Source organism: Protopterus annectens, chromosome 3.part1 (genome assembly GCF_019279795.1).
Source record: "Protopterus annectens isolate FY-2018-M chromosome 3.part1, PAN1.0, whole genome shotgun sequence".
NCBI lineage: Eukaryota > Metazoa > Chordata > Ceratodontiformes > Protopteridae > Protopterus > Protopterus annectens.
The window spans coordinates 1,824,449,292-1,824,475,302 of NC_056732.1; the positions used below are offsets into that span (position 1 = coordinate 1,824,449,292).

The 26,011-nt window shown below is 36.6% G+C and overlaps 1 protein-coding gene across 1 annotated transcript; it reads left to right on the top strand.

The window, feature by feature from the left end:
- The first annotated feature begins 3,656 nt into the window (after nt 1-3,656).
- LOC122798710 (zinc finger protein 883-like) lies at nt 3,657-23,815 on the top strand. The gene is made up of 2 exons (XM_044067806.1): nt 3,657-3,782; nt 20,743-23,815. The coding sequence occupies exons 1-2, from the start codon at nt 3,674-3,676 to the stop codon at nt 22,641-22,643; spliced, it is 2,010 nt and encodes a 669-aa protein (XP_043923741.1). The 5' UTR covers nt 3,657-3,673; the 3' UTR covers nt 22,644-23,815.
- The last annotated feature ends 2,196 nt before the right edge of the window (nt 23,816-26,011 follow it).

Genomic DNA, 26,011 nt, shown 5'->3' on the forward strand with positions numbered 1-26,011 from the left:
GAGACCTGTAAGTCCCTTTGGAAACGAATGTTATCAAGAGAAAAAAATTATATCAAATGCATATAGGCTGATAACTGCTATTAAATATCAGAATAATATACTCTTCTCCAATTACTGACTTAAAATGAACAATTCGATCTCTGAGCAACAGATAAAACAATCAATTGAAACAACTTATAAGACACTCCCTCTGAAATAAATTCTTGCACACACAACTTAAGATCACTATCAATGCTTATTTTACTCCTATGGTTTTACATAAAATTAACTCTTCCTTCCCACCAGTGTGACCTTACTGTGAATTCCAAAAAGCGGACTTATTCCATCACTTTTGGAGTTGTATGTATGTATACAAAGTATGGAATTCCCTAATGATCCAACTCCAAAAGATGGGATAAGAAAAAAAGCAGTCTGATATGAGAATTTACATTATTTCATATTCCTCCCCCGGATATACCACCACAACAAAATCATATCTTAATTACTCTCTTCCTACTAATGAAACTTTTCATTGCATCCAAATGGATGGACAGACTTGCAATTACATGGAAGGGGGTTTAAACAAATGGCTACCAAACACTTGCTGGCTTATAAAATGGTGATATATAATAGTAAAAAACAAACCTATCTCTTAGACGTTTGGGAAAAGCTATTCAACTTTATATCTTTCCAGTAAACCCTATTGACTCTTTCCCCCTTTCTAGTTTGTTCTAAAATAGATATCAATCGGCCCCCATTATTCCATCACTTGTTTTTCTGAAACATGTATAATTTTGAATACACAATTTAACTAGTTGAATGATACAGTTGTAAATAAGTGTAATATAGTTTTGCTTTGGGTTGACATAGAGATTCAACCTTGTATTTTTACTCATATACTCTGATTGTATTTTTATTTTTGTTATTATGGTGTCTGTTAATACAAAATCAAATAAAGTTTTTTGAAAGAAATGAAAGCCATATCAAGGATCATTTAAGAAGTATGAGGGTACTACAGCTAAAAATAAAAAAAAATAACTATTGACAATCAAGAGAAACATTTGTAATTATTCTTGTCACCTCGGTATCCAATCATTCTAAGGAGTCATAAAAGAAGCATATGAAATAAAAAAGAGCTGATTTAAAAACTGATAATTAAGAAAAACCCAGTAATATCATGTTATCAAATTAACAAATATTTCATCTTGGTTTCCATATCATGTCATCAAATTAACAAATATTTCATCTTGGTTTCCTTATTAATGGATTTAGGATTTAAAGTACCAGTGTTTATAATCAAATGCTGCCCTTATATAATACTCAGTGTCAGGGTGCAAAAGCTAGCATACTCACTTTTGGTGCTGGAAGACCTGAAGGTTGTGGGGTCTGTTCCCACTCTAGGTGACTGGATTGCTGATACTCCGGTACATCATTAGAGGGTGCTGTGCACCTGAGTGTGTCATCCTTCAGGTGAGATGTTAAACCGAGGTCCCATCTGCTTGAGTTGGTTGTAGCTCAGGTGGTGGTAAAATATCCTAAGACACCCCAAAATACTAGTTGGAAGTTGCTCAATACCCAGGCCAAATTTCCTGTAGTAGTATAAATACCAGCTTGGGTCTCCCTTGAAAAGAGGGAACTAGCCTAGAGGGTAAATGAATAAATATGTAATCCTTTGATTCACCAGTTTTTTATTGCTTACTTTAGAGTATTCTAAAACTGTCTTAAGTCCTTTGTCTTACTAGTAGGTTCATATATAAAGTGTGCAACCACAGGACTTTCTATCCTTTGCTTTCTTATGTCTTTGACAAGCTCTTGTGTTTTAGTCTTAAACTTTCTAGTGGGTTTCCTTATTTATAGCAGGTTATAGCAACATGTGAGAGTGTAAATTAACCTCAAGTTGCAAAGTGTTCTGATTTTTTTTTTATAAAAGTTGGCATGAGAAAACCAAACACAGGAATAATTACCCCTTTGGCATTACTCAGTTTGAGAGATGATATCTGCTGATCTCTGAAATTTGACTGTGGGCAAAAATGGCTTTGATGCTGGTAGAAGTATATGGGGAGTTGCATAAATTTTCAGAAAATGAGTCAGTAAATGACAGACCCCAACTTTTCTAAAATATTTCACCACATCAGGGATCATTTTATTATATGCAGTAGCAAAATGCATTTTAGAGCTGTATTGTTTCTCCTGTATATCATCCAAGATTGGTCCTCTGCTGTAATAAATCCGTTCTAGGTTTAGCAGTAATATATCACTAAGCAGCCATTAAGCCATTCCAGTCATGGGCCACCCTTAAAAACAGGCTTCATTTCAACATTTTTCCATGAGATGACCCTGAATGATAGCTTCCCCAGAAGCTTCATAAATTGTTTCCTGGCCTCTTCATAGTTTGTCTTAATAACCACAATCTATGTCTCCCTATCATTAAGATTCTTAAAACACATTCTTGAGTATTGTTGTACATTTACAGCAACTGTATATCTATCTTTGTCTGAAGATTTAAAAATTAGATTCTTATAGTTGTTAATGTAATATAATGCTTGCTAACAAAATGTATCGTTATTAAAGTTAATATTTTTTCAAGACATTCACTCTCAAAATTCTCAACATTAGAAAAACATTTACCACTATCGTTTATAAGATTATAAAGAAAATTACTCCTGCATTCCACATAATTAGCATCTGTCATTAAGGTTGTAGCTAATATGATTTCTTCAAGGTAAGAAAAACAATTATTCCTCTTTATAATTGTGATTAAAATATACATTCACCCATCCTCAACCCCTTTCCCCATTTTTGCACATATGGTCAGGCTATAACATCAACAGTGACAATCATCTAGAGCACAGGTTCTGTCAAGCAGAGAACTAATAGAATAGATACAACTTCCATACTAATTTAATCAGTATTGAGCATATGGATTTTTGGAAAGTTCATATATACTAACTTTAAAACTAAATTCAGAACCTCTGTTTGAGTGGCAGGTATCAGAAAGCCATGGATATTACTCCTATTCCTGTCATTATCCTTACGTACAGATTGGTAAATCAGATGCAACACAAGCAACATTACCAAAGAAGACAGCCTTAATAAGACTTTTTTTTTGCAGTGTATATAGTCAATAGAAAAAAAATGAACAAGCACAGGAATCTGTCTAGTTTCAAAATATAAAATAAAAAACAGAGAAACTACTGGTGTTAAAACTTCAATGATGAGCTCAGTCACAATATTTTCTAAAAATCATGAAATCCAGGTAGTGTTCCAGAGCAACAAGCCTTTATTCGTCACAGACAAGTGATCCTCAGTAACAACAAAATCAGAAAATCAGAATGCAAAACTGTAGCAGAATTGCATATTTCTGCTCTCAAGGCCAAGGAGTTGATTATTAGTCCAAGAAAATGTACTGAAGATACTTTTTCTATGCCTCGTGACAGAAAGAGTGTAGTAATATTCACATTGAAAGAAAAAGTAAGGGTAGAAAATATAGATATAGGGGACATAACCTAACTGTAGGGGTTGGCAGTCATTATATATGGCTGTTGATGGAATGTTCCTCTACACTGGCCTGTTTATTATTGTCATTGTTCATCAAGTGTTTATTAAGAAATCATTTAAACATGCAATATACTTGGAAGAATTTATTTTAACTGTACAATTTCTGCTGATTTTATTTGCAGGCTTTAACATCCCAATGGACCACCTTTGGTTGTATATAAAGAAAGGAAAGACATTTCCATCTGGTGACACCAAAGAAGGAACGGTGATACAAAAAATGCAGCTTCTTGATGACAGTGTTGACAGTAAGTACCTGATCAGAAGGTGAACTCTTTTAAGTTTTGTTTTAACTGTAATTTAAAAAAGTCTGAACAGTTAGAAGACAGACTGTACTGAGTAAGGATTGCCGTTCCAGTCCAGCAAAAATCTAAAAGTAACCAACCCTGATAAAATTTATTGGGCCAAAATGAAGAAGGCCTTTCCTGCAATATGCCAGAATAGTCTCATTCAGTCTACTTGTTTTGTTTTCTGTGGCCATTTTTTTTCAAGTGTTCATTTTCTGATTCTGGGATTTGTGGTAAACCAGCAAATTAGCAAAGACTGGAAGAAATGAATATCAAAAATGCATCACACAGATTTTGGAGGATAAGAAGGAGAGAAACGAACTAGAAAATACTTCCGAACATGATGCTTTACTGAAGGCTGAGGGTGAGAAGTACTAGAGAACATGGTATGGTACTGAAGGGTGGAGAGTCTAGTACTCCAAACATGTTGTGGTACTGAAAGCTGGAGGTGAGCAATACTGCAGAACTTGTTGCGGTACTGAAGGTTTGGAGTGAGCAGCACTGCAGAACATGGTGTGGTACTGAAGGCTGGGAGTGAGCAGCACTGCAGAACATGGTGTGGTACTGAAGACTGGGAGTGAGCAGCACTGCAGAACATGGTGTGGTACTGAAGGCTGGGTAAGCAATACTGCAGAACATGCTGTGGTACTGAAAGCTGGGGTGAGCAGTACTGCAGAACATGGTGTGATACTAAAGGCTGGGGGTGAGCAGTACTACAGAACATGGTGTGCTACTAAAGGCTGGGGTAAGAAGTACTACAGAACATGGTGTGGTGCTGAAAGCTGGGGGTGAGCAGTACTACAGAGCATGGTGCAGTACTGAAGGCTGGGAGTGAGCAGTACTACAGAACATGGTGTGGTACTGAAGGCTGGAGTGAGCAGTACTACAGAACATGGTGCAGTACTGAAGGCTGGGAGTGAGCAGTACTACAGAACATGGTGTGGTACTGAAGGCTGGGAGTGAGCAGTACTGCAGAACATGATGTTGTACTGAAGGCTGGGGATGAGCAGTACTGCAGAACATGGTGTGATACTAAAGGCTGGGGGTAGCAGTACTACAGAACATGGTGTGGTACTGAAGGCTGGGAGGTGAGCAGTACTACAGAACATGGTGTGGTACTGAAGGCTGGGAGTGAGCAGTACTACAGAACATGGTGCAGTACTGAAGGCTGGGAGTGAGCAGTACTACAGAACATGGTGTGGTACTGAAGGCTGGGAGTGAGCAGTACTACAGAACATGGTGCAGTACTGAAGGCTGGGAATGAGCAGTACTACAGAGCATGGTGTGGTACTGAAGGCTGGGGGTGAGAAGTACTACAGAACATGATGTGGTACTGAAGGCTGGGGGTGAGCAGTACTGCAGAATATGGTGTGGTACTGAAGGCTGGGGGTGAGCAGTACTGCAGAACATGGTGTGGTACTGAAGGCTGGGGGTGAGCAGTACTACAGAACATGGTGTGGTACTGAAGGCTGGGAGTGAGCAGTACTGCATAACATGATGTGGTACTGAAGGCTGGGGATGAGCAGAGTGGCCCTGATAGGGATGAAAGGCTTCTGTTTCAACCTCACAAAAGCCCCCATAGCATATCCCAGCTAAATTTAAATACTATAAACATGCCAGTCTCAACCTATTCCATCATGAAACAACATTCACATTTGACTGCACCTCCCTGAACTTATACAGCATCATTAAGAAACTGCACCCATTTAGAAAAAAAAAACATTGAGCTAGCCCCTAACAGAACCATAACACATGTACCTGGTAGTCCTCTACCATAAATTAACTGTAGAATAAAAGAAAAAAATGCTTAAATTATACAACAGATCCAAATCCCCTTTTGTCAAGGATAATATTAAAATAATTATTTAAAAAAACACTAACAGGTCCAGTGAATAACCCATGAACCCAGGCTGGTCTGTGAAACTAAAGATCATTATAAATCCTTCTTTAGTTGTGTTAGAGAAATAAGACAAAATACCCTGCATTGCTTTGAATGTATTCAAAGTGATACCTCTCACTCTGACCCAAATGGCATTGTTAATGTCCTTGCAAACAAATTTAGTGCTAACTTCACCCCCAAGACTTCATTTTAAAGCCCTAAAATACCTGAATCCCTTCTTCCCCAAATATAGCATAATTTAGTGAAAGTGCTAATGAAGATCAAAAATGCCTCCTCAATGGGGCCTGACAGCATAGCTGGTCTCTTAATTAATACTGTTAAACATGCCCTTATAGGCCCAGTCCTTAGCTACTGGTTTTGTCCTTGGTTACTGATGCATGTCATTGGTCTCATAATTAATACTGTTAAACACGCCCTTACAGGCTCAGTTCTTAGCTACTGGCGTTGTCCTTGGTTACTGATGCATGTCATTGGTCTCATAATGAACAGTGTTAAACATGCCCTTACAGGCCCAGTCCTTAGCTACTGGTTTTGTCCTTGGTTACAGATGCATGTCATTGGTCTCTTAATACTGTTAAACATGCCCTTACAGGCCCAGTCCTTAGCTACTGGCTTTATCCTTGCTTATTGATGCACGTCATGAGGAACCTCGGTAACGGTGGCCTTAAAATCAGTAAATCAAAGACCCATCACTCTTACTAGCAACAGAACACATTATAACAAAACTCATTTACTGAATCAAGAATCTTATTTGTCTTCACCCCCAACAATTTGTCATTCTGAAGGGTAGTTACTGTCTACTGAATCTAGAAAACTTATTCATAAGGGTTACAGAGTCTTTAGACTGTGACCGTGCAATACAAATGGTGCATCTTCTCCTTACCAAGGCCTTCAACACCATCATATAGAAGAAAATGGATTAAACATTCACCCAAATGTGTAAGTTGGCTATCAAACTGGCTCAAAGACATAACCTACACAATGACAGTTACAGGAGCCTCACCAGAATGTATGAAATTAACAAGTGTTGTCCTTTGGGGCTTCATGCTTAGACATCTCCTTTTGGCCTTCACTTCTTAGACCTCCAAGCAAAGAGATAAGACCATGGACTAACAAAGTCTGCAGAAGACAGAAAACTGGGGGGTTGTTGCTGTTAAGCCACCCTCTACCATGGGTTGTTGCTGCTGTTAAGTCATCCTCTTACACCGAAACTTCGAGCATTAACTCTCCCTGGTAAACTATTACTATACTAAAAATGCGATCAAACTCAATGCTTAAGTGTGTAGCATTCTCATCTTTTGCTCACAAGCCCTCATGCTATGTAGACAACACAGCACCGCAAAATGAAAATGTAGTCTATGTCTAGGAACTTGGGAATAATTCCCTCCCTTTTAACCATGGTGAGGATGGTTAATAAATTGTTTTATTTAGCACAGTTAATTGCAAAAGGAATATGTTCCAAATTTAATGAAGTAATCACTCTTTTATATTCAGCATTGATTATACCAATTATTGAGTATAATGTCTCCTTTTGAATATATCTCACTAAGCATATCAAACAATTAGAAAGACCCAAAAGAATCTCAACCAAAAAGATAACAGGCCTAAAGTTCCTTACCTATTCTGATGCTGGAATCACTACCCCTTTGTTCAGTGCTATATAGTCTTTTGAGGCCAGAGCTCTCTCTTGCTTGCCTTACCATGAGACACCCAGTTGTCCTGGACCTTCTGTATCTCCATAAGTCCAGTACCTCAACCAGTACTAGAACCAGGGACACAAATCTTCACCAACAGGTAAATTAAACATGGTGGAAGAACAAGTTTATATCTCATCTCCTCGTAAACCTCTGTAATAGAGTCCTTTTGCATATTAAGCAATGTGATTCACTGATTCCTTTAAAAATAACCTAGAGAACTGGATGGATATCTACAGATTTACTCTGCAATTGACAGGTATGAGCCTTAAAACAGAAGAGGCTTCAGTAACTCTTAGACTCAGGAAGAAGCTTGGCAGTGAAGACTTCAGACTGGAGCACTGTAAAACCATGCCCTGGGACCAGGAGCATTCCAGCACTCACTGAAGCTACCCTACAGCAACCAGGTATAGATACTATAGCAACTGGGCCTATATTTAACAAAATGTCTGTAATCGAGAGTAGAATGAAAATTGTTATCCCATGGTACCACTCCACTCTGCTATATTCTTTAAACCATAGACACAATTTTTCTATGCTCAAAGAAGATTTGAGATTCTTATGTTTACTAAAACTGTTTGCATACTCTGCAGTTCACCACTTACAGGATTTTTATACCATGGGCACAGTAACCCCACACAAAATCTTTTGAGGTCTCAAACTTGACTCACTTTTTACTTTTTACTTCCTACTTGTACACATCCATGAGCTTGCAAAAACGAGAGTTGTGACTTGTTTTCCACTGTAAGCAATTTCTCTGGATGCATGTACTATTCAGAAATGGGAACCACCTAGTGTAGCTTTAAGTGACTTCCTTCCCTGCGTATAAAAAGGGCTGTCTTTATCAAGAGGAAAAAGAACATGGACTGGTCATATTAATCATATATATCAGCCTGTTATAGGTAGGCACTGTAAACCTTTTTTGTTATACAAGAGAATATTAAACTTTCATATTATGTCAAGAGATAATGAGACCCATAAAAGTGGGCACAGCCTTTCATTTTACATGTGATAGACTGGAAAAAGGCCTGTAATAGTTTTCACACTTGACTTGAAGGAATATGAGCCTCACTGATGCGGGCACAGCCTCTCATTTTATGTGTGTTACAAAACAAATTAATTAAGTCTGGTGATGGCATCATAAAAGCAGGCATTTTCAGTTATAAAAGTGGAAAACACTTTATTTGTTGGACCTGATGAAGCTCAGGTGAAAGTGTTTTCTTAAATATAGTTCTATAGTTGTAGTTAATAGTGTGTTGTCATGCTTTGTTAATAGTTAAAAATAAAAATAAAAAATAAAACCTTTTAACTAAGAATGAGGTTCCACAGGCTGCTGAGCTGGTAAACCTCATAGATCTTTCAGGAATATTCAAATAAGGGAATAACCTCTATGCTTTGGAATTGGCTTCTTGTTTTTCCACCCCCAAGATTTTCATCCAATAAGCTCCCATGGAACCTCCCACCATTGTCTGTAACCACCTTTAAATAACTAACCTGTTGAATGTAATGTATTAGAGCAAGAACATTCGTCCATCTACCTGCTTAACTGAATAAACTGCTAGAAACTTCAGCAAAGTGTCTTTATTCCTCCTACAGGGAGGGTATCAGAGAGAAAGAGAGAGAGAGAGTCTCCTAGATCTGCTATCTAAAGTGATTTTATCTGGACTAATCCTTTATACTCTATTTTTTGTTAGTCCTGTCACCCTCTGAGTCACAGGTTGGTTACCAGACTTAACCCAAGCCCTCTGGATTACTTCTGTTTTCATTTTTGCACATATGGTCGGGGTATCATTTCACTAGTGATAATCATCTAGAACTAGTGTTATACTAGATGGCTAGCCCTGTAATGTTCATTCTCATTATTAAAAAAATTCTTTCTTGCTTCAGACATGCTACCTCTGGCTTTGATTGCCACGTTTGCATAAATCATTATTCAGTTACTTGTTGTTAATACTTATGTCACAAGGAGCCACGTTTTGTCATAACTGCTATACCTGGACTTGTGTCCTTTTGGAAACTCCACACTATTTTTCACCCCAGAGTATTGCCTGTTACTTCTTCTTGTCAGTTTCTAAAAACATACATCTTCCACACATATTCCATCAAATTCTATTTAATGACACCACTGATATACCATTAATCGTCTTACTTAATGTCTGAGTCTGTTAACATTCGGACAAAATATGTGTATATCATCCATTTACCTTTCTGCCATTTTACTCCACTTTTTAAGTTCCTTTTCCTCTCCTTGTTTGCATTAGTGTTATTGTCACCTTTCTTCAACTGTACCTAATTGTTTATTTAAGTCCATCACTTCACGGTGGTGGGAAGTTGGTAAAATGGTTATGGTGCTTATCTTACAGAAACAAGGTATAGGGTTTGATTGTCACATGGGGTAATTAGCCCACAAGTACAGTTAGCATAGTATTAATCTATATTTATTGTTAATTTCAGCTCTGAGTGTATTATCTTCATCTGTTCTACTCTCCTCCACATGTCATGCACTGTTTAATTTTGTACCACACTTTCATTATTTTTATTCGCACTCAACATTGTTACTAATTGCACCTTCATTCCCCCTCCACTTCATTTCATAGACTACATTTGCCTGTAACACTGTCAGTGAAACATTAAATGGTCTTTCATACTACATTTTCTGCTAATTGTTTTACTGTTCTTAACATAATGTGCAATCCCTTCCCCCCAGTGGAAGCACCATCTTTTATGAGCCCCCACAAAAATACAAAAATATTTTACCTTCCCTAATATTTTGCTGCTGCCTTTTTGCATTTTCATACTACTTTTTTTAAATCTAACATTTCCATTCTTTAACTTATAATGAAACTCACACCTCCCTCTCTCCATTCTACATTTCACATTGGTGTATTCATTTTTTTATCTTGTATACAATTTGACAACAATTAAAGAAAAAGATTTTAGCTCATTTCTGAAATGTCCATTGATGTTCATCGTGTTACACTGCTGCAGTCATTACACTTGGGTTATCCTGCCATCAGGCGGTTCCCCAGTCGGCCTGAGTTCCAAAGTCTTGGTCTGGCGTCGGTTGCTGTCGCCTCTTCTCTGACGTCAGTGTGACAGGGGTATATAAGATGCAGCCAACGCCATTTTCTTCAATCTTTCTTGCCGGGCGGTGCCCGATGCAGAAGCAGTTCGCAAGTGCCGGTCAGCCGACTCCTGAGATTTTCATTCCGAATCCAGAACCGAAGTCTTCTAAAAAAGCTAAGTACCCCGTTGGGGAAACTTTTTCTTGCCTCAGACCGATGTCAGTAAAAGTTAATAACTGTATTTCTTGTGGGAAGCAAATACCTCATAAGGATTTCCACTACTATTGTATTCCATGCCTAGGCCCAGACCACGACGTCACTGGTTGTCGGTTTTGTGCTAGGTTTAACAAGCACACTATTAAACATCGGTTTGATTTTGCCCAACATTATTTTGGCAGAAAATTTAATTACACCATGCCGTCGGAACTTCCGATGACCAGAATACATAAAAAGTGCAAAGACAAGGACAGGCATCCGAGGCTCAAAACTGACGACGAGGCCTCTTCTAGGCCGGTCGCCGGTTCTCCGGTTTTCAGCGAGGCACCTATGCAGCCCCTGACAACCGCTTCTACAGAACCACAGACCACCTCTGACTCCCACGTGCAGCTGGCTGGGCCTTCGGACGCACTAGGTATTCAGCTTACTGAACCTAACCCTACAGAGGGAACCGAAGTAGCTGAGCAATCCACAGCTACAGAGGGTGTTTTCAGACCTACCCAGTTAACCATTAAACCCTCTGTTAAGTCTAAGCCCCCCATAAAAGCAAAGAAACAGACAGAGCATTCTCCAGGACAGGCTTCCATGCCTAAGAAACAAATGCTAAAAATGGCCGAAGACTTAATCACCCTGATCAGGGGGTCCCATCCCCCTCCTGATAAAAGGCCCAGACAAGATGCAGACTATGAATCTTCTGACCAGGTGTCTATTTCCTCAGACTCATTCTCAGACCTAGGATATTCCTTACCCCTTTATGAGGATTCTGATGCTGAGGAATCAATTCCATCTGCCTCTCCGCCTGAGGACTACTCCTTTGGGGAGACCTTACATACCATGAGGGAACATTTCCACTGGGAAGGCCAGGATTACTCAGAATCCAAGAAAAGGCTCAGAGACTTCCTTTTATTGCCTCAACACAGACCCCTTGCTATCCCGCCAATATTAGATATTGTGGATGATGTGTACACTGAATCCAGCTTAAACCCTGACTCCTTACCCCCAGCCCCAGTTAAACCTGATAGATATTACAGAGTCCCTGACTCTCACAAATTTCTGTACAAAAGTCCTGTTGCTGACCCTGAAACTATTTCTCAGGGACCCAAAGGGATTAAGGCCTCATCAGCTAAAAACCCAGTTCCCTCTGACAGAGATTCCAGACCATTAGACAGATGGGGAAAGAAAGTATATATGTCTGCAACTTTAGCAATGAGAGCCTTGAATTGCCAGTTTCACATGCTAAAATGTCAGCAATTTTTAATGTCTCAGTTGAAACAAAAGATGCTTCCAGATTCAGATCCTCCTAATTTTAAAGAAATGCAGGATTTATTGCATGCAGCTGAACAAGTAGGAAAACATACTTTGCAATGTGGGTTTGATTCCTTAGAGGCCTCCTGTAGAGCAGCAGTTACAGGCTCTGTCATTAGAAGGCATGCTTGGCTAAAAGAACATACATTACCAGATCATGTTAAGGCCAAATTATTGGATGCACCTTTGCAGCGGGATGTGTTGTTTGGAGTTAAGGCAGAGGAGGTATTAAAAAAGATGGAGGATAAGGCAAAATCTATGCAAACAGTGAAAGATTTCTTACAGGTTCAGCCTCCTTGTTTTAGCAGAAATTGGCCAACAAAGAATTGGTCCTTTCCAGTTACAGACAGACCTCAAAGGGGCAGATATAGACATCCAAGAGGTAGAGGTCAGGCACAAGGCCCTTATAGACCTCGACAATGGGGTACACCAGGCCAGAAAGAAGGGGAAGACAGGCCTCAACCTTACAAAAAGCAGCCTCAATGACTTTCCACTACAGCTGCCAAACAGCTCTCTCTTGGCAGCACCCTTAGGAGGAAAACTGGCGCATTTCTATCACAACTGGCATTGCATCACCAAAGACAAATGGGTTCTCAACATTATATCTCAAGGTTACAGGTTCCACTTTCACACTCTGCCAAGGTTAAAAGGAATGCCAAATCTGCCACCAAATCAATGGGCAGAGGCTCAAAAACAAATTACAGCACTCATGGACATGAGAGCTATTCAAAAGGTACCACCACAAGAGCAAGGACAAGGATTTTACTCAAGACTCTTTCTGGTTCCCAGAAAGGACAAAGCCTGGAGACCCATTCTGGACCTTTCTTCTCTGAACACTTACTTGGATGTTCCGAAATTCAAAATGTTGACACTACAGCAGCTTCTTCCCATGCTGGGCAAGAAAGCTTGGCTCGTGACTTTGGACCTCAAAGAGGCATACCTGCACATCCCTATCAGACAAAACTGCAGAAGATACCTTAGATTTCTAGCTGGTTCAATGCACTATCAATTCTCTGCACTGCCCTTTGGCTTATCTACTGTGCCCAGGATCTTCACAAAGTGCTTGGCACCAGTAATTGCATTTTGCAGACAAAAAGGAATTCAAATTTATCCATACTTGGACGACTGCCTGATTCAAGCAGAGAGCAAGGACATTCTTCTAAAGCATCTGGCGTACGTAAAAAAGTTATTAAGTTGCCTGGGTACACAGTAAACGAAAAGAAATCAAAACTAGTGCCCTCACAACAGATACTATTCCTGGGTGCCAGCTTGAACACAACAGCCCAGATGGCCTATCTCACGCCAGACAAGCAAGGACAACTGACTCAATACTTTCATTTAATGGCAACAAAAACCCAACTCCCTGCAAGAAAAATTCTGCAGGCCTTGGGCTACATGGCATCTTGCATACTACTAATTCCATATGCCAGACTGCATATGAGGAAACTACAATGGTACCTAAAGAGTGTATGGTCTCAACATTGTCAAAGTTTGGAAACAGTTATACCACTAATTCCTTGCCTTCAACAGGAGTTTCGATGGTGGGCTCAAGCTTGTCACCTCAACAAGGGACAGCCTTTTACTCAACCCACAGCCAGGCAGACACTGACAACAGATGCATCGGATTACGCCCGGGGAGCACACGTGGCAGGAAAATGTATCCAGGGCGAGTGGCCCACAGAGCAAAAACATGTCCACATCAATCAAAAAGAGATGCTAGCTGTACAAAATGCTATTATATCTTTCAAGGACCTGCTGCATCCAGGACAATTAATACTAAAGACAGACAACACCACAGTTATGTGGTACATAAACAAGCAAGGGAGCACACACTCCTACCCCCTCTGCAGACAAGCCATGACCTTGTGGAACACAGCTTTAAACTACCAAGTTCATCTGCAAGCACAATTCCTGCCAGGAGAGAAAAACACGCTGGCAGACGACTTAAGCAGAAACATCATGGATCCCCACGAATGGGAATTGAGTCCATAAATATTCAGAATGATAACACAAAAATGGTGGAGACCGGACATAGATCTGTTTGCATCCCCAATGAACTGCCAACTACAGAAATTCTGCACAAGGAGCTACCATCCACAAGCATGGAAAGTAGATGCCCTCTCATTAAGCTGGAAAAAACTACAAGTATACGCTTTTCGTATACGTATTTCCCTCTCCTTCCAAAGGTACTCATAAAAGCCAGGCAGGAAGAGCCAAAGATGATCCTGGTTGCACCAGACTGGCCACGCCAGCACTGGTACCCAATCTTAAAGAACTTAGCACAAGAACCACCCGGGATTTTGCCTCAAATCCCACAGTTGTTGACACAGCACAACAATCAGATACTTCACAGCCAGCTAAAGACCTTAAATCTAGCTGCATGGAAAATTCCTTAGCCAAGCAAGCATTGCCTCTCTCCAAAGCTATTATGGATGTCATTCTGGAGGCCAGAAGGCCTAGCACCACACAATTTTATATATATATATATATATATATATATATATATATATATATATATATATATATATATATATATATATATATATATATGTATATATATATATATATATATATCTTTAAACATTTTAATATCGAGTTGTGGCTATTTAATAATTTCTTATAACTTTTTTCTTTAAAGAATTATGTCCCCTTTTTTGGAGCGCTGATTGGTTTATGAATAAAGAAGGGGGTGTGGTTTTACTGTATTTAAAGGAGGGTTTAAAAAGTGCGATTTGTGGATTAATAAATAGATTTTATCGAGCATTCTCACTTTGTGCCTTTCTACATTTCTTTCATTATCTTATATCCTGCCATATTTGGTGTTCTAGTTATTCTGACAATTATGTTCATAACTAAAGCAAATGTGATACTGCTCACTGGGCATCCTTGTTTTATTCTACAGCTTATTTTTATTTCTTCACTTATTTTTTATATATCCTTTTTTCTCATTTACCTCTATCCATATTGTGGTAATATATTATCTTGATACTAAGAAGTAATCAATTTCAATTTTAATTTCTATTGTTCTATAAATCCAATGTTTGTTATCCCATATGTATAAATTTCTTGTTTTTATTATCTCATGTATCATTTTAACATCAACTCTATTTTTCTTTCCTGTTCTGATATTGCAATTATAGTCTTCCACTAATATTATATCCACATTAGCACCTACATAATTTAGAATTTTCTTAAATATTATTTCTCTCCCTTTCTTTGCAACACGTGCATATAAAGCAATAATTCTTTAAACCTTTGTTTTCATCTTAGGTCTAGTACTGTTATCCTTCCTCATTCAGCTATTTTGAAATCTAGAATGTTAATGTTTTCTTTACATAGTATACTTATTTCTGAACATATGTCTTTTTCCATATTTCAAATAATTGTTCCACCCCATTAAACTTCAGTTTGCAAACTTTCATCTTTTGTCAAAATCCTAGTGTCTTCTAATATAATAATATGCATGTCCATTGAAACACACCATTCCAAAATACCTATTCTTCTTTTGATATTCTTCATACTAGTCACATTTAAAGCTAAAACCTTCAGCTATCGAATTATATTGTTATTGTTTCTGTCTCATCCTTTACCTTTTTTATTCTCCTTCACAGTTACACTTTTAAAATTTATTTTCTTTTACTATTTTTGCCTGTGGAATTTTTCTTTCCTCTTACTACTTGCCAATTTAAATATTCTTCTTCACAAGTATCAATCACCTCCTCTTCCCCTTTCCTTTCCCCATGTTTATCCAATTAGTATATCTTTGTTTTTTTTCTTGTTTTTCTTGTTCCTTTTCTATATTTTAATTATATACTGAATCCTGTCTGCATTATTTTTCTACAATGTCTACATTGTCTCCACAATCTACCCATGTATGTCCAGTTTTTACACATTTTTTACATTTCATATCAAATTTTTTTTACTGCATGGCCTACTTTTCTACAAATGAAACATTTTTGTTTATCACATTCACTGAATACGTGATCATCTTTCCACAAAAAAGCATGTTTTAGGCTGTTCTCTGTACTCCTCTGTTGCCATTTATGTTAATCACACTAGGAATATGCACAACATTATCACATTCCATTTTTCAAAATAATCCCACATTCCCAACCTCCAGCCCATAAACCTCCTTCATCATATATTTTTGTTGTGTCCATCACATCTTGCATATTGACTTTAAATGTTCTTTCAGTTCCTCTTTTTTTGTTCTAAATTGTATCATGATTTTTTTTTGTCTTCTATTAAATACCTATACTACATATTCTGTCCGTGGATTACATTTCTTTTTTTCATATTTTTCTAAAAGAATTTCCATATACTATTCTGATTCAAAAATACATCACATCGTGTTTCCTTGTTGATAAGAATAAAGCTCTTACCTCCTTGGGTGAAACACCCATCGGCCCAATTATAGTGTCCCATACCTCATACCTATCCAATCTAATTTTTTTCTCACTACTCATTCTTACTACATATTTCTTCTTTCCCTCTTTTACCTCTTTGCTTCTTCTTTCTCCCTGTTTCAATGTCTGTGTGTATGATTTTCTTTTTGTCATATCTTCAGCAACTTCTTATTATTTTTTCCCCATAATTTCATCCCATGATCATGCCACTTTGTTCTCATTCACTCTGGTTAATCATTTTTATAAATAGTCATCTTGCAGCCCTCCAGAGTGAAGGGTTGTAAAATACAGCCCTGCTGGCTATCTTCTTCTCCTCCTCCCTCAAACAGCTTCTCCTGGAATATATCTTCCAAATCTGGAAGCACTCCACCAACATCATTCTGCTCCTTCACCTCCTATATGCCAGGGAATAGGCCCTAGGGCTGATAGCCTAGTACCAACCTATGAACCTATATAAATGACTTCTCCACTTCTGCCATTTTTTTTAGCTGCCTTTTACATAAAGGCTCAGTTATCTCCATACATCTTTTCTCCTTCTCTGCACGTTCATTCTCTTTGCTCACACTCATCATAATTCCGTCTGTTTATCTGGGCTGCCTACATGTCTGAAACAGAAACAGGAAGTAAGACATGCCACACAAGCACATCCCCCTACAAAAGAGTAGGGGAAGTTCCCTGGTGCATTCAGTATGAATACAATCTTCATTCTTTTCTGTAAAGTGTCTACTGCCCTACTGGAATTAACAAGGTCAACAAAGTGTAAAATAAAAAAATGTAAATGATAACTGAAATTCAATAACCTTATCCATGGCATAGATGTGGAGTGGTTTGGGAGGTTTGATGGTTAACACCTGTGGCAGAAATAATCTCTGTTTAAACCAAAATGTCCCTGTCCTTTGAAGAGCTGTTTTCCTTTTCAAAAGACCCTCCAACCTCCTTCTTAAAGCACTCTCAGATTCACCATAGGCAAGTGTAAGTTCTGTTTTCAGAAATTTCCTTTTATTCCTACTTAACATTTCACATTTTGCATACATAAAATGTTTCCTTCCTTCAATAAGGAGAATACATACAGCTGGGAAAACTGATGATTCTAATGAAGAGCTGTAGGAACAGACAGCATATTTTCAATTGGAATGTATTGTTATTAAACTGAGAAAATCACTCACACAAAATAACCAAAAGGTTATTGAATGTTACAGAAGCCCTAGTTTTACTCAGAATTAAATACTCAGCATTTGAACACTTTAGGTAATATTATTCCTAATAGTAATGTACTGTTATTAGGTTATTATAACTCACCTGATATTGATTGAATATGTTAAAATGGATGGAATTATTGCCCAAAAATGTTTCTAAATGTTTTCATGTTAACAAGGTTTGCAACGTTTTATTAGGCAATGCAAGGGGTAATCATATTTTAGATCTTGCTGATACTAATGTACCACAATTCATAAAAAATCACTATTAGTCCCCCTCTTGGTACATCAGATCATAATTCAATTAATTTTGAAATTTTTTTTAGAAAACATACTAGACCGGTTGCTAAAAATAACTATCAAAAATTAATTATAATGATCTGATACATCCTTTATTTATTATTAATTGGTGAATACATTTAGATTATGAGAGATAAGAACATAGAAAATACTTTGAAATCAATGTTATCCTTATTGAATTATATAGGGACTGTTCCTACTAAACTTTATTCTCCTTGGTGGAATAAAAAACTGATTACCTTATACAAGAGAAAAATGGCTTTTAGGAAATGCAAGCATAGGCCCACTGCTAATAATATAGCCAAGTTAAATAAAATTTGTGACAACTCCAAATTATTAATATAGGAATGTAAGAAGATTTATGAAGTAAATTTAGGAAAGGATAAAACTAATAAGAAAACATTTATAATAGCTAAGGAATTTAATTATTTTATCAGTGTTACCAATCATAATGCAAGTTATTCTTCTACATTTGATACATTGACAATTTATTTAACAGATTCATATACAATTATTAAAATTACTGATTTAATACACACATTTTCAAAAATTAGAAGGAGTTTGGCCACTGGTTTTGATACATTATATTTCTCTTATAAATAATTAAGAATTAAATTATGCCATTATTAAATTGTTTATTTAATTAATTTATATTATATGGAGTTGTTCCTTTAGCTTGGAAATAATCTGATATTATCCCAGTTCATAAAAAAGGGTTAGATCCTTTTTAGTTAGCCATAACAAATAAGTTTAATTTTTATATTAAGTGTTTTGAAAATTATATATTGGATACTATTAATAAGAAATGTAGAGCAAATAGTGTTGACTTACATCAGCATGGTTTTGTTGTGGTTAAGTCTACCCTGACAAATCTGATTGACTTCAGTGAAGACATTTCCATAGCTTTGGATATTGGACTTGCTTCTGGTGTCATGTTTTTGGACATGGCAATAGCTTTTACTACCGTCCCTAATACTGCTAAAATAACTGTTTTGAACTTGATAAATGTTAATCCTTATATTATTAGATGGATTTCTAAATGGTTATCTGATAGTAAACAATTGGATTATCCATGGATCTTTTTTCACTTATCTGCCAGTCAGTGTTGGTGTCCCATAGAGATCTGTAATTAGTCCAGTTTTGTTTGATATAGTGATTGCAAAATTGTCTACAAATAATTCATGATGGATGAATATATATGCTGATAATTTAAAAATAGAATTTACTATTGCTTGTAAGAAGGATTTTGATAAGGTAAATTTATATTTAAATGACATACTGCCTTGAGATAATAACGTGGGTTTAAATTTAATTTCTGATAAATATTGTATGCATTTTAATAAACCAAGAGCATGTTATCCAATTTATGTTAATATTCATCCTACAATAGAAGTAGAATAGTTTAAGGATATGAGGATTACAATAGGTAATAACTTTAATTTTAGTACCCATATAAATCAGATTTGTGCCAAGGCTATGTGGCAGTTAGATGCCATTATGAAAAATCTTACACTTAGGGACCTGGAATGTGAACAAGGTATATGAGATATATAGTACACCTCTTATTGAGCACAACAATAGTTTGTGCATATATACAAAGGTTCAGTTACATTTTCTTGAAGAGATACAGAGGGTTTTTACAAAGAAGGGGGTATGGAATTACGTTTGTAGATAATCCAAATGTATATTGTTATATACTTTTTTCAGTTCATTATCATTATTTGATAAGTAAATTTATACTAGCATTTACAGATACAATGATGAAATGTTACAATTAATTGTGCATATTGATACTAGCATTTACAGATACAATGATGAAATGTTACAATTAATTGTGCATATTGATAGTGCCCCAGTAAAAATATCACTTAACAATATTATGCAAAAGTTGAATACTAGGAAATGTAAAAGCAAGAGAAGATTCTTTTAACAGTTAAGATCCCCTTTTATGGAATAAATTGCTTCAAAATATTAGATATTCAAAAAGAATTTTCATTTTTAGTTTGGAGATAAAGTTCAGAATTGGTGGATACTGTGTGTTATATGTATATATATATATATATATATATATATATATATATATATATATAATATATATATATGTATGTGTGTGTATATATATATATATATATATATATATATATATATATATATATATATATATGTAACAATGCAAAGGCATTGTTAGAAACACACACAGATATGTGTGTGAATGGACAAAGTACTATTAAGTACCAACACTTACTGTAAACAGAATTGCAAATGGCATGTAATAGTCAGTCCTTTTCAAACTTTGACTGCTTCCTTATGCTTTGTGTAAATAGACTCAGTACTTGGACAGGTTTGTGAAGATTAACTGAATCTGCAAAGAGGGTAAAAATCTGAAGAGGTGATAAGGAGAGCTAGGGATTAGGGTTCTATGTTATCCCCTAGAACTTGAGAGAAGCATAGAAATTAAATAATAAATTGAGAGATAATCTTTCAGTTGGAAGAGAACTGTATTTTCTCTAGTAGTAAAGCACCAAACTTTTCAGCCAACTACACAAAATATCAAAGTCTTATGTGGCGCATCATAGTAAATGTCATATCATTTAGCATTATTAAATGCTGTTAGCTGAAGATACAGTTTAGTTTATTGTGATAGCAGAGTAAAATTTATTTATTTTTGGTTGCACCTTTTTTACTGAATTCTTGTGTAATGGAAATTCATTCTTTACTACAACTGGACATAAAATGTGTTTGCAAAAGTATATCAATGCATAATTCATGCTATAAATTGTGCATTTGTAATTTTTCTTTGCAGATTATTATATTCTAACTCATTCATGCTTCTTTTAAGTTAACAGGAATACCATTTTCAGAGTGATTCAGAGTCGACAGTCAAACTATTGTAATTCTGAATGTGACAAAATTTTGGCAAAAAAGTTGTCTGGCTCAAGATATGAGCCAGTGCAGACCAGAAGTGAATGCCATTACTTTGTTGAAAACAGCGATGAGTTTATAAGGAAAACTGGACTACAAAAACATGGAGAAGAAAAGTCACATAAATCAGTTATGTGTAGCAACAAAGCCAAAGATTACAATACTGTATTAACCCACAGTGAGAAAAGACAAATGAATATCTTTGCAACATGTGAACAAATAATCAGAAGACAGAATAAGTATGAATGTGCCACATGTGGTAGTGAGAGAAGATATAAACCCTACATGTGTGACGCATGTAAGAAGGGTTTCTTATGTAAGTTGAGCTTGGTAAGGCATCAAAAGTTTGTACACACTGGGCAGAATCCCTACAAATGCACTATGTGTGATAAGAGCTTAAAATGCAAAAACAGTTTGGTAAGGCATAACTTACTACACAATGGAAAGAAGCTATATAAGTGCACTACATATGGAAAGCATTTTACACAGAACCATAAATTAGAGGTACATCACAATAGCCACACAAGATGTAAACCATACAAATGTGCCACGTGTGGCAAGTGTTTTAGAAAAAAAAGATACTTAGTGGCACATCAGAATGTCCATATGGAGCATGAAACTTGTAAATGTGCAACATGTGGCAAGGATTTTAAATCTGAGTTTCACATGGTAAGACATCAGTATGTTCACAGTGAGAAGGCTAGACAGAAGCCCTATAAATGTACCACATGTGGCAAATGTTTTAGAAAGAAAAGTTACTTAGTGGTACATCAGAATATCCATATGGAGCAAGAACCCTGTAAATGTGCCATATGTGGCAAGAATTTTAAATCTAAGTTTCACATGGTAAGACATCAATATGTTCACAGTGAGCAGGCTAAGCAGAAGCGCCAAAAATGTGCCACATGTGGCAAAAGTTTTTCAAAGTGGACTAACATGGCAGTGCACTACCTTATCCACACTAGAGAGAAACCTTATAACTGTGACACATGTGATAAGGGTTTCACAAGGAAGGATCACTTAGTAAAGCATCAGTATATTCATTCTGAGCAGAAACCTTTTAAATGTGCTGTATGTAACATGAGTTTTACAACTAATTTTCAAATGATTACACATCAGTATTCCCACTCAGGACAGGGAGTAGATACATGTGCTACATCTGACCAAGGCTTTACAGATAAAATGAGCCTTGCAGAATATCAAAGTATCCAGAATCCCTATAAATGTGCCACATGTGGCAAGGGATTAGCAACCAAGGACAGTCTAAAAACACATGAGCGTATTCACACTGGGCTGACACCCTTCAGATGTACTACATGTGGCAGGGAATTTGTAACTAAGAATAGTCTAATAGCACATCAGAGAATCCACAGTGGGGAGAGGCCCTATAAATGCACTATGTGTGACAAAGGTTTTAGAACTAAGAGCAATCTGGTAAAACATCAGCGTATCCACTCTCGCTTAAATCCACAGATCAAGGAAAAACATAAAAAAGAAAAAACATTGGAAGTGAGAAAAATGAAAAAACAAAGATGGACATGGGAAAGACAAAGAGATCTGATATGGTGCAATATTTATGCAAACGAGAAAGCCAAACTAATCAAAGCCAAAAGAGCAGTTACAAAGATATTTTTAGAGACATACAGACAAAGGCACCCAGATATGTATAATCTCACAAGACAAAACATCAAATCACATCAGAATAAAGTAAAAAAGAAAATGACAGGGGCAGAAATTAAAAAAATAGAAACTGAAGTGATAAACCATCTGCGAAGTGAAGGGTTTAGTGTGGAAACTCCAACACAGGCAGTGAAGTGACATGACACACCTGATAGAGGAGCAGCAGCTGGAGCAGGATGCAACTGAAGAGGCTATACCACGGAGCAATGTTCTGGAACCTTCTGTATGAATCTCACATGAAAGTCCAGTTCAATTAATGATTTAAAATAGATAGGTAGACATGTTAAGATAGATGAAAGCAATAGATTACAGAAAGTAAATAAAACCCAAAATGTTAGAAGAATGCTAAAACAGATCAACAATGTAATCATGATTGTTAGGAGAAATGCGTCTGATGTAATTGAAATATATGCAGTATATTACTGTGGATCTAAACTAATAACAGATAGTGTTACCACAAACATGAGTAGCAAAGGAAAGGAACAAGTAGAACAGCACAGTGACAGCACTGACTAGAGAAATCTATAAATCAGCTAAGACAGGAAATATTACTGTTATAAGAACACAGAAAAAGGAATGTATCAAAAATCCATAGAAAGATAAGATGTGACAGCATAAAAGTAGAGAGGATTTATTATACACTATTTCCAATAATCAACTAAAATATCAGCAGATGTGGAAAAAACCTAGAAGACATGTGGATAAATATAAAGAATAAATACAAAATAAACACTTCATTGATGACCCAAGAAAGATTTTATAGAGAACTGGGAAACAAAGCAAAAGGAATAGAAAGTCCAACAAAAAGAAGAAAAAAGAGTGGAATTTTGGGAAGGTATTTATGAGGATCCTATTGAAGATTAACAAAGCTAACAAAGGGACAGAAGAGTTAAAAGAAAGAGTACAGAGCATTACTGTAAGTAGTATGAAGTGGAATGGTGTAATGTTCAGAGCAATTTAGACAAGATGAAGAAAAGCTCCTAAATGGAAAATCCTGGGGTCAAGATGCAGTACCTAACTCCTGGCTAAAATTAACATGTCCATTCAAAGATTTAGTCTTGAGTTAGAATTACCTGTATGTACAGCCTGAGCAGATATCAACCTGAACAGTACTCCTTAAGAAATAACCTGCAAGCCATCCTAAAAACTATGAACCAGTAGCCTACTTCCCAGCAGTATAAATTACCTACTAGAACAAATGCTGACAGAGTTTATAACCATATAGAAATAAAACAATCATGGCAGTAGTACAAAATGATAATGAAAGAACATAATACAGAACAAAGGATCATCTATTGTTAAATAAAACCATAACATCATCTATTGTTCAATAAAACCATAACAGAGAACTGTAAAAACTGGGAGGAATCTAAGTATGGCATGGGTATATTACAAAAAAGTGCTTAACACCACACCACATATATGGATAATGGAATACTTACTGATGTATTAGATATACCCTACATTAATCAGTTACACTGATGTGGTTATGAAACAGTGGGAAACCATGACATTGTGCTAAACCATGACTTAAGAATAAAAATTCAAAGGTGGATATTCCAGGGTGACTCTTTGTCATTGCTGCTGTTTTGTCTTGCCCCTAACCCATTAATCTGTGTATTTAATAGATTAGACTATAGTTACAGTTTAACTCTGACAAACCAACCTGGATTAAAGTAATCTCATCTTTTTTTAAGGATGATTTAAAATTGCATCATTCATGAGATCAGGATTTAAAAGCACAATGACAGATGCTTTAAACTTTCTCAAATGATATAAGAATGACAATTGGTCTTGATAAATGTACAAAAGCAGAATTTATAACAGCAAAGCTACAACACCAAGAAAATTACATCCTGGGATAGAAGTGTGATATACAGAAATGTGAGCAGGAGGGATTGTGTACATGTTATGGGATAGATGAGTCAGTAATAAAATCTGAGCAAGTGAGAATGAGGCTTATTAAGAAATACTTCACAATACTAAGGCTAATACTGAAAGCAGCCTTAACATCTAAGTATAAAGTCCAAGCTATAAATCATGTTGTTCATCCTGTTTTAAATGTACAGCTTTGGTATGGATGACTAACCCTCCCAAAAATTTTAAATCAACTGGACAAGAAAACAAGAAAAATGCTTTTATGCTTACCAAATTATATATAAAAACAGTACGTAGCAAGATTGTACATTACTCGCTCTGATGGAGGTATGGGCCTCCTCAAAACTGGCTTATTTGTACAAATCTACAATCATGGAACTACAATATATATTTGCTGAATTCATCAGATCCAAACATAGTGAAAGCTCTACAACATGAAGAGAAGAAGTCTAAGATGACATTTTTGCTTTAGTTTAGCAGAAGCATTTTGGTAATAAGTGGGAATAGACATCATACCAGAAGTATGCAAAATTCAGACAGCAAATTTATTTATTTATTTAATTTATTTAACATTTGTTTACCAGAAAAGTCCGACTTGGAACAAAGCCAGTTTTCAGCGGAGGCCCAGGGGGAAATGCTCCAGATGCATGTCTTTGAAACATGGGAGGAAACTGGAGCACCCTGGAGGAAACCCACACAAATGCAGGGAGGGCATGCAGACTCAACACAGAAGGCAATGCAGCCAAGAACTGAACCAGAGAACCTCTTGCTTTGAGGTGACAATGCTACCGCTGCACCACTGCACCATCCAAATAATAATACCAATAACAGCCATATCAATAATAATAATAATAAAAGTGCCAAAAAAAAATAATATTAAGAAAAGGACCAGAAGTGGAAAAAAAAAAGAAAATCAGTCCACAAATATGGTGGCAAGTATATGCAACTTTCTAGGACAAAATTATATTGGCCAGGATGTCATGTGAGAATGGTTAAGAAAAGCTGAATTTTAATCAAAAGATGAAATATTAATAATGGAGGGCCAATATAGTTGGCTACTTACATGTTGGTTTAGAAGGTCCATTGAAAAAGTGAGAGAAACTGCCAAATGCAGTTTCTGTAAAACAGAACTAGAAACAGTGCCATATCTAATTGCTGGGTGTGATACACTCATGGCTGATAGTCTGTGTACTGAAAAGTAAAATAATGTGGCAATACTGTTGCACTGGTGATTGTGCAAACACTACAAAACAAGATAATTGCATCAGGGATTGTGCAAACACTACAACACAGAAGTGGCTAAGAAGCTGAGAAGCTAGACTGTTGCACTAGGAATTGTGCAAACACTACAACACAGAAGTGGCTGAGAAGCTAGACTGTTGCACTATGGATTGTGCAAACACTACAACATAGATGTGGCTGAGAAGCTAGACTGTTGCACTATGGATTGTGCAAACACTACAACACAGAAGTGACTGAGAAGCTAATCTGTTGCACTATGGATTGTGCAAACACTACAACACAGAAGTGGCTGAGAAGCTAGACTGCTGCACTAGGAATTGTGCAAACACTACAACACAGAAGTGGCTGAGAAGCTAGACTGTTGCACTGGGGATTGTGCAAACACT